The following is a 15760-nucleotide window of genomic DNA, read 5'->3' as shown; positions in this document are numbered from 1 at the left end:
GAGCAACAGCGGTGTTTAGTTTCTGAATGAATCCACGTTTTGAACAATCATGTGAATCAATGATTCAAAGGCCCATTCATAAACAGAGCCATTTACTTAATTCCTGAATGAATCAGCCGTTTGAACAAATCGAATGAAGACATTTACCGCCACCTGCTGGCAGATTTAGTTTGTTATTTAGTGTATCATTTCATAAAAAAACAATAATAAAAGTAATAAAAATGAAAACATTAGAGGGATAATCATCATTTACTTACCGTCATGTCATTTCAAACATTTCTTTTGTGGAACATAAAAGGTATTCTGAAGACTGTTGGTAACAAAGCTGTTTTAGTTACTAATTACTATCATTGCACGAACAAAAAATACTGCGATGTTTCTCAAATTATCTTCTTTTATGTTCCATAGTTTATGTTAGGCTGTTGTAGCCTAAATGTTTATGTGTAATACATTTTATGTTGAATCAAGTAAAATATGTATTTCTAAAGCTACAATTTGTAATGTCTACTTGATACTTTCTCATTTAACACAAAAATAGCTTTAAATAATCTTTTGTGGGTATTTTCACTGTCAAATTCATTTTGCGATTAATTAGATAAAAAATTTTAATCGACGGACAGCCCTAGTAATAATTAGTATGAAACATGCATACAGGCACATCCACTACTGTGGTGTGGAGATGACGAGAAAGCACTTGTTTATCAGTGGATTATTAAAACAGCCTCCTTACTGTTTTTCCCTGACACATTCATAACCAAAGCCAGAGACGGACAGTAGTGAAGTATTTTTACTCTGCTGTAAAAGTACTTTTCAGGTGTCTGTACTATCAGAGTGTTTTTCTTTTGAAAACTTTACTTCACAACATTCCAAAGCATAATATTGTACTTTTTACTGCACTACGTTTCATATTAAATATGATTTAATACATAATTACATTAGAAATCTATTACTTTCTTACTTTTACTCAAGTAAAAGTAATTCAAAGATTTACTTGCGTACAAGTACTAAATTTTTAATGTTCTTAAGTATTAAAGGTAAAACAAACAACAACTTTTATTTATGAAATGAAGTGCAGTAAAAAGTATGACATTATGCTTTTTCCAAAGAAAAACACTCTGATAAACTACAGATACTTTTTTAATTTACTTGAGTAAAGTAAAAATACTTCACTACTGTCCGCCTCTGATCATAGCTTCTGCGGTACGCTGTGGCAAGCTTTATGCATGCGCTTGAGCGCTTATTAGGCTTTGAAGGCAATTAAAGGATCATTATAATGATTTAAATGGTTTATTAATAAACGTGCGATTAGTCGACCAGAACAATCCTTACTCGAGGGCAGCCCTAATATATATATATATATATATAATACAGAAAGCAAATATTATTATTTTATATTATTCATTAATTAATTTTTTTAAACTATCATGTATTATTAACACTTGAATATCATGAAGCTTTTGGCGAGTCACACCACATGACATTTTACAACCTGAATTAAACTTGTCATGAAAAAGTTAAAATTACCTAATATTTTAAGAGGCTGTAAATTAAAAACAAATCCCTGGTTAAAAAAATAACAATAAAATAAAAAGTATTTATAAGATTTAAAATTTCTTTATAAAAGTCACCTAAAAGCACATGCCATTAGTGCTTCTAAACTAAATATATTATGATTAAAACATTGAAGCATTCATAATTTATCCCTGAACTGCATGAGAATCACATTAATATTTGAGTATGAAAATACAAGTTGACATGATTTTCATTGTTGCGCCATTTATTTCCCCCTCCGATTACCATTTACCGACAGATCCACAAATCTGTGTGCCATAAAGGCAACAGTCGCATATTTGAATAATTGACTATGACCCCTCAGTTTTATTAAACACTACTTAACCACTTGGCAAGCGCTTTAGGTGAAATGTTCAAGATGACATTTGCTTTTCCATTGCTAATAAACATTAATTAATTAGAAGCACTTTCTTCCCCGCCTGCTCTGCGACAAGACAGAACAAAGCACGAACATACTATTCCTGATCACCGTCACAATGAATCAGTTCACAGTGCAGGCGGAGATGTGCTCACACAAGGGAACATAGCAATCTCTTTACGTTCTGCCTCAATATACGGCAAAGCCATGTTGAAACAACATCTAAAATGTGTGAAAATCAATACTTCACACAATACGCGAAAATGTCTTAGATTAAGCTGCGAAAAGGAGCAAAATAACAACAATCTGCAGTCTGACAGACAGGAGTATGCGGTGTGTATATAAGAGACCTAAAGTGTTACACACAGGGAGTTATCAAGCTCACTGCCTGCCATCCCAGCCATAAGACTCCAGCCTAATGCTATCTACATAAAAGGCAAGAGGTTAACCAATATCTGGTGTAAGTGGAAAAGCAGTTTCCGCCCGCTCCCCAAACCTTGCTCAGAGCAATAAATAGATGGTTATTTCTGCCGTCAGCTGCCGCATAGATTTAAAGACCGCCACAGATAACTCCTGGATTCATCTGGCCCCTGCCAAACACGAGTAGCATTATACAGAGAACATCCGCTGTGGCACTTTCACTGTGGATTTACAGTAATCCAGAAGGCAACTGTCCCTTTATGAAATGCAAATCCTGTGACGAGCCGCAATTGTGCATTCTTATCGAGGCCATTGTTAAATTATAGAAAATACATCTGTGAGAAAAAGCATTTTAAATCTTTATCTAATTTTATGGCTGCTCTACATAAGTCAATTCGGCATGCATACACTTTGTAACATTTTAATCACCTTAAATGCTTCTAATGGCTAATAATATCAGCATAATTTAATTTATATAAAAAATTATACTTTTTAAAATAAATTTGCAGATTTTGTCCTTCAGATTCAGAAATATAACACAAAACATTTAAAAACAAATATTTAAAAATAAATGATAACGTCTGCCTATAATTTATGCAAATACATCAGGTTACATTCAAAATGAAACTTAATAGCAATAAAGCTAAAGCTCTCTCAGCATTCGTTGGCGACTCATTTTCCTAAAACACATTCAGCTGTGAACCAAACCCCAGACTGCCACTGCAACCCCATTTTCCCTGGAGTTGTAGCTCCATCTGCTGTTGGTGTCATCACAGTACAATACCTCACAGCATTTCTAGCTCTTCAATCATCCCTCGCAAGGACACAGAGCTCTTTATGCAACATCTGGATTTCATATGGATCCCTCTATTCAGCACCTGACCTTTCTCATGCACATGTTTTAAAGTCGCAGCCCCTCTGATGCATTTGACCAGAACCCAGTGCTGAGAAACTGTCATCACGGCCCTCCTTCCCATCAATCCCATCAATCCCCAGTAATCTACAGAGCTTTTGTGCTGTAATGCTAGTGGAGGTAAAATCAAAAGCAAAGAGCCAAAGCAGGCAGGTTGCACGAACGAATGAGGGAATGAGAAAAACAGAGAAGTACACTTACGTGATCTGACATATCCGTTAAACTTATATTTGGCTGAGGGGAACGCAGAGACCAATGAGAGAATACAGAGAGGAAGAGAGAGAGAATGAGAGAGAGAGACAGACAGCAGAAAGACAGTACATCACACTCGCACAAAGAACAGAGAGGAAGGAAAGTCAAGTTAACAGCAGTTAAAGAAAAGATAATGATATAAGCAGGATGATTAAAGAAACAAAAACAAAAGATGATTGGTGGAGGGACTGGATTTAAATGAAGCGATGAAAATCAAGCTGCCTGTTTCAGTGTTTCCACAGCACAGATCCATTTTAAAAGTCAAATGTTGGATTCCCGTCCAAAGACCTATGACGAATATACAGCCCAAATCCGACCAACCTCACAATGATCATTATGGTATTTGGAGTTCGGTTGGAGAAAAGAGAACGCTTTGATAAGTCATAATTTTATCCTTGACACTCAATTTGATGAAAACCAGTGAAACCGATCAAACAGATGTTAGCAATCTTGAGGCTTAAGCAAATAGTTAAACAACAAATTACAGATGTTTCCCATCACATAATTGCTTCTGTAAAAATTAAACGTTGCCGGCTGATAATTTTTGATCGGTAATTACTATCTTGTCAACTGCAGATGAACGCCAAACCATAGGCATGGCATGCTGGGAGAATCAAGATTATTATGCGCTACAAACTTGTGACAGAAAACAACATAAGTCATTAAAGTGAACATGAATTGATGTTTTGAATTGATGTTATTTCTGTAATGTGGAGTATTTCTGAGTGAAACAATATTAATGATATTAATTTTAAGTATTATTTAAAACAACTAATACTGCAATAGCCTGTGCAGCCTAAATGGCATAACCTGGACAATTTGGAAAGTCATTTTTAGAGTAAGATCAGGCCAATTTGATTAAACATTATGAGGTCAAACTATTTCTGTCTTTGAAATAATGAGCACTGAATAATTTAATATAAGACAAGGAATGCATATTGAGCAGGTAAATAGCATCGATTTTGATTTCATGTTGACTTTAAGTCATATGTTGCATATATATTCGGGTTTGTTGCAGACAATCATAATGCAGGATGTGTTTGGATGCATGTCAGCTGCTCTGTACTGCTGCCCCCATCATTGCAAAGTCTCATCTTTCGTTCCGTGTACTGTATCTGATGCCATAAAGGTCACAGCACAGGCCCAGGGCAGGGCAGTGACACAAGCGCTCAAGCAGGGGCCCCGTGCCGGTCCTGGCATATGCCGCTTGCGATCTGCGGGCGCAGGAAGAGTCGGCCGACTCTCTGGGGCTAGCATCTGTCCTACACGGCGGAGGGGATGACCGGCCCTGCTCCTGCCTGGTGGTAAGGAACTGTCATGTTGAGTTTCATGACACACCAGCTGAGCTGGGGAAATGAAAATGCAAACATAATTTTCATGTCAGGCTGCATAAAAGCCGACGGTGCTGAGTTCCACCCTGCAAGGAGAGGACAAGATCTACTCTCTGGGCTGCGCCGCCCCGCCCTGCCACGCTCGTCACATCCTCGGCAAACTCCATATCCAACCGGAGCGGGCAGGAGGAGAGGAAAAAGAGAAGAGCAAAAAATGCCCTGAAGACTCCAAAAAGCCGCAAACCCTTCTCAGTGTGGCAGGCGACTGTTGTTTACAAAACAGGCATGCCAAGGATTGCCCTGCTGGAAACTTCCTAGTGAAGGCTCATAAGTTCAAAACAGGAATTAATACCCTTTGTGATGCTGAGCACCTTGAGAGTCTTTAAAGCTTGTGTAATGAGGAGATAAGTCTTGGCAGGTGGAGAGGAGGGACTGTTATTGTCATTGTAACTTAGAGCAGAGGCAGCTAACTCACTCGTTCAGGATATTTGCTCCCTAAAGCCTGCACTTGCAGAGATAACAAACTCTTCTTAATAGTGTGCAGTGCACCAGAGCTATAATGAGTACTCCATTGCTCTCTACTCCTTGTCAACGGCTCTCTGGGCTTTGACTGCAGTCAAAAGAGAGCAAGAAAGACATAGTGTCAACTTCTCACGCATCTCATTTTCATACTAATAATTCTTTGTCTGGCTTTGGCAGAAAGCAGCATTACCATCCTGAGTGATGCATGCACAGAATCAGAACAAAAAGTGCACGAGGGCTGTTTCAGAAAGCGCCCATCAGGGAACATTACTTCTGTAAGACAGAGCACATTTACTGCCACACGTTTCAAGCATTCAGCAAAATTACTGCATCCAGGGGAGTAGTATTTATTTCAGCAATAACTGGGCTACTATAATGTGCAGGTATAAGACCACCATATCATGCTTAGCGCAGGGATGTGGTGATATTTATGCTTTCTGACCCATTTGGGGTGTGGGAACACATAATCTGAAATTTAGCGGAGAGTGCAACTAAATCGCCAATTAAGTTGTGGAAGTTGCAAATTTAATTTACGCGAAAATCAGAAAATAGCGCGAAAATAAGTTAAATAAGGCAGCCCTTCTGCCCCACGTGTTCAAAAGAACAAAATTAAAAATTTTGGGAAAACTGCCATAAAATAGAATTACAAATGGTACTTGTAGTCACTGTGGCTTTTTAAAATAAAGGTAATAAATTACTTGGGGTGTGAAACATGGCCACAAAACAAATATAAATTCAAATAAACTATATAGAAAAAAAATATGCATTAAAAATATATACACACCACAGTTAAATTATCACTGATACTATTATATTTTTATCAATATTTAGAATCTTTTGAATTCTCCATTTAGTAATTTTGTTGTGTTTTTGTAATTTTTTTTTTTTTTTTTTAATTTTTAGTTTTTAGTTTTTAGTTATTTTAGTAGTTCCAGTTAAACTAAATTAAAATGAGAAATGTTGCTTTGCCAAAAAGCTGAAATAAAAAAAGTTTTTGCATTTTATTTCAGTTAACATTTTTTATGGTTTTTAATTATATATAATTACATATAATTTAATTATATACATATTTAAATGATGCATTATATATAATGCATAATTTAAATGCATTAACACTAAAATATACAGTGAATGTAGTAAATAAATATAAATTAAATATATATTGTAATTAATAAATTAAAATAAATTTATTTAATAAAAAGTGAACTTCAAGTGATTGTGCATAGAAACGTAGCAATTGCTGCTTTTATTTAAACAGGAGCAGAGGGTACTTAGTTGGGCAGAGCAAATATTCAGAACAAGGTCAATAACGTGATGACGGGCTCAAAGAATTTCATCAGAAAATCATTATTGACTGAGCGAAATCAAAGTCAGATGGACGAACTCTGTGAATTCTTCATCATAAAGATGTAATGCTAGATCTGAGACGAAACCAATGGGAGGGAGTCAAAACAAAGCCGCATCTGGCATTAGCTGTCAGCCTTGGCGAAAATGCACTCAATTCAGAAAAAACCGGCAGCAGCGAAAACCAACAAAGGATGATGCTACGTGAAGAGATCAGTAACTACGTAATGACCAGTAACTGGTATCCAGGGATATCACCACAGACCAAAACACAAGACTCAAAATCAACCTCTTCATAGGGTTTGATGCTAATCTAAGCTGATGTGGTGAACAGTCGGAAGGCAGTTGTAGAGGAAATGCGATCGCCTGAACTGACCCCTGCTTTTATAGTAGGTCGCACCACTGCCATTCCTAATTGACAGACGCTTTAGTATTTCACATCTGCTACGGCTTAATGAGAAGACCCCTGTTCGACGCTGTCCTTTACACAACTAACTGCTTCAGTCATCTGACCTCATCCAATAGCCTGAGTCACCGCCATCTCAATTGAGTTCCTGTCAGGAGATCTCTTTTTAACTTTAGCATTGAGTCCGACAGTCCCGCTGTGGTATACAAGGCATTAAATAAAGCACATTGACTTTTCTCCCCTGATTGCTGGCTAAGAGAAAATCATCGAGGATCAGATCCTGTGGAAAGGGGGAGAGTTTGACGTGTTTTTTCAATTGCACTTAAATGTGGACTTCGCTGAAGGAAGAGGTTTTATTTCAGCCAGTGGAAATGGTGGAGGCATTAATGGCTTGCGGTTGTAAAACATGATTGTCCAAGAATAGCAGAAAAGACATTGCCATTATATACTCACACTCTATGAACAGAAGAATCTCACTAAAGATCCCTTTCAATCACAATCTAGCATTTGGCATGCAAATTAAACATGATTTTAGTAAATAATGGACATATATAGTTTGACTTTTTTAATTGACTGATATCTCCTTTCAATTTTGCTCAGTGAACAAATAAAGTCAAAAGGGATCTTAAGCAGTGAGCAGTGTTTCTAACATTTTAAACTGGGCGAGATGGCTTTGGAGCCCATTCAAAATTCAAAGACCAAAGGATTGTTGGTATCCAGTGTTTGAACCTGGGGGGAAAAAAACAGTTAGCCATTTGATTGCATCTTCCTTAATCTGTTGTAGGTCTTCAAAAGTCACACGAACATGAAAACATTGTCAAAACATCATTAGTGTCAATTAGCCCAGAGATGTTTTGATTAAAAGCACATCATATAGTTATATAACAGATACATGTACACCTGCCATGTAAAAGTGTAAACACCAAAAACAGTGACTGCAAAAAGGTCACAAGCACCGCACAAGTGTTCCACTGACAGCATGCGCCAACACAGTCCTACTGCACCTACTGCAGCACTAACACAGAGAAGCCACGTCACTTCAACTACCACCAATTCACCAAACGAAAAAGAATATGTACTAGTGTACCAACCAATAAGCCACATATACGGAAATAATGGAGGAACGAAACAGACATGGCACATGAAACACGGCACAGACACGCACGCACTTACGGACACGCACACTCACAGGTCACGGACACCGAACGGCATGTGGTTTGGCGATCGAACTTACAGGCACGTAAACTGGTTGAGCAATCATGAACAGAGACAGAAGAAAGTGGGAAGGCCCTCTGAAGACTGTCCATGTTACTATGTACACTGCCTGACATGCACGAGCAGTCGCGCTCAGAGTGCCCGCAATCAAAACAACATGCCAGTTTCATTCGCTTGTAGACGGACATCTTGGCTACAGTCATGTGTTGGATGAGAGGAGAGGAAAGCAGCAGGTTAATGGCAAGGATCAAAAGAGCTTTTCAACCAGGGAAGTCTGAAGGTAACTTTTTCAAACAGGAACAAAAAGTGCAATGCCTTAGCAGCAAGCTCTGACAGACTTGACCCGCAGATGGACCGCTGCGCTCCCGCTTGAAATACGCTTCTGATTCGCTTTTGGTTCCGTTCACACTGCAGAAGTGAAGTTCGATCCGAATTTGAAGATTCGTACCAAATCGGACTTTGAAAACATCTAACAGACGGCTTGTTTAGGCAGGAAGCAGTCGTCTCATTGGGGTCAAGCCGTGCCCTAAGGCTGATCATGTCATAAAAGGTCAAAAGGTCAGATATGACAATATGATCAGGAGTTGGGGCAAGGACATTCAGGCAGAGAGGAATGGGTGAATGTGTTCAGCAGCAAAACCTCTTTGGATAACATCCTCTGTTTCTAAAAGAGAGGATCACGTACCTGTATCCCATCATGCAGCAGCAGGTTATTGGCATCACAACGTGCTACAGGCTCTAACATAGGTGCTCTATTCTGTTAGTCAAACTCTGCTCAATCAGGGATTGGTTGGGAGATTTGTGTGGTAACATGCTAATAGGCTATTTCTTCGGTCCCTGATTAGAAGATGCTTTCACATGCATTGCGCATTTGATTCAGACATACAGTACGTGGAGTGTTTTTTTTTTCCGGTTCTCAAAGGAGCTGTGGTGAGAGACTATAGCATTTGATTGCTGTGAATCGGACTAAAAACAGTCCTTGGTATGCATTCTCCTGGTGCCACCTCGCTAACAGACCATAATCAAGTCTGGCACCCTCAAAAGAGCAAACAATCCACAGGGAAAAGCCTGCTTTTGACTTCCATCTGAGGTTACAAACCCGAATTAAGAGGCCAATTTCAGTATGCTGGAAAGATAATACGGTAAATGACTTGGCCTTTAGAGCCATAACCTCAGGGACTGTTATTTGTATAGAACCATGCAGAACAGCTGAAATTAAGGAGAACAGGCATGCAGAGGGAGGCGACCGCGTTCGTATCTCTTGAAACGGCAGCCCGGTCGACCGTTTACGGGGCTGAAACAGATTAAGGCAATGCAAAAACATGCAGCAGCGGGGCTTCAACTTAATTTCATGCTGAAATCTGTCGCTTCAGAGTTTGAGGGTTGACATTCATCGGAGCACATAGTATGTGGTTATGTTAGTCAGTGAGACATGGAGGGCGGAAGAGACACAAGACAACGTGATGATGTGAGTGGCTGAACATGACTACACAGAGAGCCTAATTACTGAAGCCTCTTTAACAGGACAACCTGATTTAGCAAGAATGCTCTTAGCACCCCTAACATCTGTCCTCACCCTACTACTTCCCATAATTCAAAGCAGGCTGCATTGTATGTTAAAGTACTAATGGACAGGAACATATCTGCAAGCTTTACTTGTGCAGATTATAGCCTACTTTGAGTTTAGACTTACAATAAGGAGTAATATTAGATACAGTGAAGCTTTGCATGCTTAAAATACTTAAAACAAACACGCCTCCATCTCTAAACCAATATAAAGTGAACAACGACCTGGCTCCTTGGGAGACCTACATAAAGAAACCTAGGTGACAAGTGAGAAGACCCTACAGTGCACATTGGCTGATAGCAATCTTACTAAATAGGTTTACGAAGACCTCAGTGTTCCCATTCTGTCCCGATCTCATTTGTAGAACTACAGTGGTATCTAGTGGCCAACGTGGTGTACAGCAAAGGTCAACACCACCGTGAGCCTAACGCTGAGAGATGCACCTATCAGGGAGAGCAGTGAGTAAAAAAGGGCCCAACTACTGAAAGGAATTGAAATGCAGAACATTTCAATTCTGCCAATGGTTGTTGTGTCATGTAGAGAGGCTGGGCAGGGGCCGGGTGGTGAAGACAAAGGGGAGGCTGTAGGCAAGAGGGAGACCAGATTGTTTTGATTGTGTTTTGGAGACGATGCTCGTTAAGCCTAAGAATTTGAAGAACTTCCCACAGAACTCTTTCCGCTCTCTGAAAATACAGCAGCATGCGAAATTGCCTCTGACAGCGAGGGGACGGATTCGAGTGGACTTAACCTCCCCCCCTTGGCACTCGTGAAGTCCATGACTAATAGTAGCAAAATCAGTCGGCTTGTTTGACTTTTTAGATTGTCATGACATTCATTTCGGCTTTCGTTGAGTTTCGGGAGGGTCAAACAACCTTTGAAACGGATCTCTGATTTCAGAATTGTGCTGTTAGTAAATCTTTGGGAGGAATTGCATTATTGGTCATGGCCTTATTGTTCACTCCTGTTAAAGACTGGTTTGTAGGGGTCAGGGCTGGGTCATTTTCAAGCTAGTAAATTCTGCTGTATTGTTTTGGGCTGAGGACAGTGGAGAGATGAGGTGTAGGAGGGATGCAGCAGCTAGACTGATACATGCAACATATATATAGATATATATATAGAACTATTATCAGAGTGAGAAAGTCAGACTGTACTCTGGCCACAGGAAACCCGTTTTTACTCACAATATGTCACTACCAGTGAGAGGTTTAAATAAAGAGGTATTCCAAGGCAGCAAGGAAGGAAATACATCAAGAAGTATGTCAATGATCAAAAAGAGGGTGAAATGAAAGAACACAAACTTCCATTAAAGCAATTGAAACCTCATCTTCTTTACTGTAAGGCTACTGGCCTTTTCTCAGGTGACTTTCAGCTTTGGGAGGGTGCATATAATCAAAAACATTTGATTGGGGTGAAAACAAAAGAGAGCAACATTTAAAAAAAAAAGTTTATCCACTGTGTAAAAGTTTTTTTTGTTTTTTGGGGGGGGGGGATAGAGAAATTAATCCTTTTATTCAGCAAGAAAAGCACTACAATTAAATTGATCAAATGACAGAAAAGACTGTTAAATTGTAAAAAATAAATAATGTTTTTATTATTAAAAAATAATAATAAATGGAAAAAATATTTCAAACATACACTGCTTTTTAAGAATCTTGAAAAATTCTTAGAAAAAAGCATCACAGTTTCCATAAAAATATTAAGAAGGATAAATGTTTTCAACATTTTCTTTATTTATTTTTTTGAGCAGCAAATCAGAATGATTTCTGAAGGATCATGTGACACTTAAGACTGAAGTAATGATGCTGAAATGTCAGCTGTGCCATCATAGGAATAAATACATTTAAAATATATTCAAACAGAAAACAGCTATTTTAAATTGCAATATAATTTCACAATATTACTGTTTTTTTACTGTATTTTTGAACAAACTAATGCAGCCTTGGTGAGCAAAATTGGCAGTCTGTGTGTCATCAAACAGTGCATCATCTGAAACATCATATATCATTTTCAAATAATTAAATGAATGTAAACAAAAATAAATAAGCAAGGGTTTGCAGTTAAAGGCAACTGTTTAAGTGTGCACAGTGAAAGGTCACTGGGAATGAAGCTGAATTATTCATCTTGTGGCTAACTGGTTTGGACAAATGCTTATATAGGTCATGTAACAACAATGCATCATTCCAACATTAATGTTAATGTACGCTCTATTTAACATAAATATTGCTTCATTCCACCAAGCCAAGATTAGCAAATGAAAAAAAACATTTAGGTGTTGCCGCATCTATATATATAATTAAAAGGGTGTTTAAGGAAATACATTTCTATCAAATGATATAAATGTCTGCAGGAGCTTCTCTGACAGTGGACTACACTCTGAGCTATTAATCTCTCTTCTACTTTAGCGACTTCCTGTCAGAAAGTGTTTTAACTGGGCTGAGGCAGTGGGACATGACAGTGGCGCATCCAAACGACACTTGCGCTGCGCGTTCTGGGTAAACAGGGTGAATATGATTGGTAAAATGATCCTGAGCCAGGAGTGTGTTTTCGGTGTGTCTGGCAAGGATGGGCCAAGCTGCTCTTGCCTTTTGTTTTTCCACCTGACTAGTGTCATTACCTCCGCCTCTCTCCTACTGACACCACCATGAGCTGACAGCCTCTCTCTTCAACCCTGCTAATCACGTCATTCCCTCTCTACATCTGTATCTCTCTCCACAATTAGCATGACTGGCTTTCCTCTAGAGTCTCACTCTTTCACCATCTTTATCCCTACTTTTCTAGGGCTCTGGTTTGAAGCTAGTCTGTTTTAGATGGAGTCACTAGTTTCTACAGTTCATTGCTTTCTGCTTATTCTTTCATATAGCTGTTCTCAAAGTGAAAAAGAACACCCTAGGGGCTCTACTAATTTTTATATGGTTGTCTTTTTATAAGTGATTGCAAGGCAGAAATGTGTTTTGTAGATAATTATGGTCTTCGACATGACAGTTTTTTTTGCACAAATGAAGATATTTTTGATGAAATCTGAGAGCTTTCTGATCCTGCATTGAGAAAAGTATCTAAAATGTTCCCAGACCCAGAAAGGTAGTAAGAACATCGGTAAAACAGTCCATGTGACATCAGTGGTTCAACCGTAATTTTACGAAGCTATGAGAACACTTAAAGAAAACAAAAATAACAACTTTATTCAGTAATTCTTCTCCTCCAAATAACGTCTTCCGCCATTATCGAGAGTACCATGACGCATTGCTCTCCTCTGCACGTAAACAAGGATCAGCGCATGCCTGCTCTACGTAATTTTTACGTGCAGAGGTACTCTCGACAATGGCAGAAGATGTGATTTGGAGGAGAAGAATTACTGAATAAAGACGTTATTTTTGTTTTCTTTAAGTGTTCTCATAGCTTCGTAAAATTACGGTTGAACCACTGATGTCACATGGACTGTTTTACTGATGTTCTTACTACCTTTCTGGGTCTGGGAACATTTTAGATACTTTGTTCTTTATGCAGGATCAGAAAGCTCTCAGATTTCATCAAAAATATCTTCATTTGTGTTCCGAAGATGAACGAAGGTCTTACAGGTTTGGAACAACTTGAGGGACAGTAATTAATGACAGAATTTTCATTTTTGGGTGAACTATCCCTTTAAGAAATTTAAGATTTAAGTGTGAAAATCTTCCACTGACAGCTGAACATTCCATCATTCAAAATGTAAACAACTGTGATATCACATCATTGTATTTTCATACTGAATTGCGATCAGTTACCTCCATTACATCTATGTGCATACTGAATTGCAATTGGTCCCATCTTTTTTTACACTTCCGTCCAAAAGTTTGGAGTCAGTGGGATTTTTTAATGTTTTGTTTTTTAAAGTCTCTTATGCTCAATGAGGCTACATTTATTTGATTAAAAATAAAGTTACAACAGTAACACTGCGAAATACAAGTACAATTTAAAACAGCTGTTTTAATATATTTCAATATATTTTAAATTGTAATTTGTTACTGTGGTGGGAAAGCTGAATTTTTAGCAGCCATTACTCCAGTCTTTAGTGTCACATGATCCTTCATGAAATCATTCTAATCATTCTAATATGCTGATCCATTGAACAACAAACATTTCTTCTTATTATCAGTGTTGAAAATATTTTGCTACTTAATACTTTTATAGAAATTGATGTTTTTTCAAGGATTATTTAATGAATAGAAAGTTTTTGTTCCCATGTAGTGTAAGTCACTTTTGATGACAGTAAACTATAGTTGAATGGGTATTTTCTGAATAAAAGCATTAATTTCTTTAAAAATCTTACTCTGTTTGAATGGTAGTGTTTCTAATCAGTTATAGCAGCACATGACTATCATCAAATGAGTAGTGTGTTGCAGTATTCATCGAAAAAGTACGTGAAAATACTCTGCTACGCTCACTTACTACCCTGTTTCTGCTAAGATTCAGCAGTGCACATCTGATTTACACTATCCTATAAGGCCATGGGAGCCATCAAATTCAAGTAGTTGAAAAGGGGGGGGGGAGGGGGGATTGTAAGATGACTGGCTCTTTTGAAGTGTAAGCCCTACAATTGTTGCTAACAACTTAATTTTAATGTGACATGTGAATGGATTTTTGCAAATAGTATGTGAATAGAAAAGCATAACTGAACTTAAAAAAAATCTGAACTTTAAACATCACTTGTTTGCTGCCTTGCAAGTGTTTCTTTTCTTTTCTTTTCTTTTCTCTTTTTCTTAAAAATAAAAAGCAACATTCCAAGAGAAACAGCAATATCTGACATGTTACACAACGTAGCAGTGCCCTTCAAAGTGAAAAAGAGTTGGAGGACACTTTCCGTTCAGACATGAGGCAAGGGATGGTCGGGTGTACTTACTTCTCTTGCAGCCACACTTTTTAATCCTTTTGGGATCTGAGATGTCATCATGACATGATTTGCAGTAGAAAAATGCTCTGAAGGAAAACAGTAAAGAATTGCATATTCTGCTTCAAGTGTGCCCTACACATTTCACAATGAAAAATTAAATAGAAGAGCACAAGTCATTTTGATGGATTTAGGAGATGATTACCTTTTCACCTCTTTGGCATCACTGGCGATAAAGAATCCCAGTGTCCCCTCCTGCATCTTAACATGATTTCCCGGGTTGATCAGAATACTGTTCAGTCAGAAAAAGAGTCATTGTCATTAACATGAAAACCAATCTTGCACATTCAAACACTCTAATCAAGAGGAATGGTACACGTGGTTTTGGACCTTGTTAAGAAGACTGATGAGAAAACATGCATATACTGCATCAAATCTTGATACTGAAATTGAAATTGTACTCATAAAATACTGCAGGGAAAGGGACCTATTCAAAAATACTGCTTAGGCCACTTGGTTTCACACAAATACAGTACAGTACACAACAGAATGACTTGCCCATTTTAATTCTTTTTTTTTTTTATGATGGTCTTTAAAAGAAAGAATTAAAATTGGGGCAGAAACAGTCTAGGCGTTCTGGTCAACAGGCCTTCAAAAACTCATGGTGTGAGGTCTATCACCACACAGAAGCGCAATTTAATTCCTTCTTTAGTGCGGTGGAAAGCAAGGGAATGACCAGCCCACCAAGAGTTCAGGTGCATCCTGGGTCTCTGAATCTTCTGCAACAGCATAACTAAGCCAACACAAGCCATGCAGTTTTTCTTGAAGTTGCTACTGCGCAAACAAGAAAGCAGAATTCCAGAAATATTTTCATAAATATTGTTACCATTACATTTGAAGCATCAGCTAATAAGCCATGGTTATTACTTTTATTATTGTTGTTGTGTAAACTAATTAAAAATAAGCACTAAGGCAGAGGTTGTGCCACCAATAATC

General features: G+C 38.1%; 1 protein-coding gene across 6 annotated transcripts in view; it reads right to left on the bottom strand.

The window, feature by feature from the left end:
- The window catches only part of LOC107582501 (calcium-activated potassium channel subunit alpha-1), a 256363-nt gene that overhangs the window by 29572 nt on the left and 211031 nt on the right, over positions 1 to 15760 (bottom strand). For 4 of the 6 annotated variants that reach the window (XM_016268375.1, XM_016268377.1, XM_016268379.1 and 1 more), the window contains 4 exons: positions 14970 to 15056; positions 14777 to 14853; positions 11082 to 11090; positions 8353 to 8526 (listed from right to left, as the gene is read on the bottom strand). In XM_016268375.1, the coding sequence (XP_016123861.1) occupies positions 8353 to 8526; positions 11082 to 11090; positions 14777 to 14853; positions 14970 to 15056 (347 nt within the window). Of the gene's footprint in view, positions 1 to 3464; positions 3498 to 8352; positions 8527 to 11081; positions 11091 to 14776; positions 14854 to 14969; positions 15057 to 15760 lie in introns of all 6 variants that reach the window. The other 2 variants (XM_016268378.1, XM_016268376.1) reach the window with 2 other exon arrangements.

Source organism: Sinocyclocheilus grahami, unplaced genomic scaffold (genome assembly GCF_001515645.1).
Source record: "Sinocyclocheilus grahami isolate Dianchi unplaced genomic scaffold, SAMN03320097.WGS_v1.1 scaffold45.1, whole genome shotgun sequence".
Lineage (NCBI taxonomy): Eukaryota > Metazoa > Chordata > Actinopteri > Cypriniformes > Cyprinidae > Sinocyclocheilus > Sinocyclocheilus grahami.
This window is presented reverse-complemented; position numbering and strand designations above follow the sequence as displayed.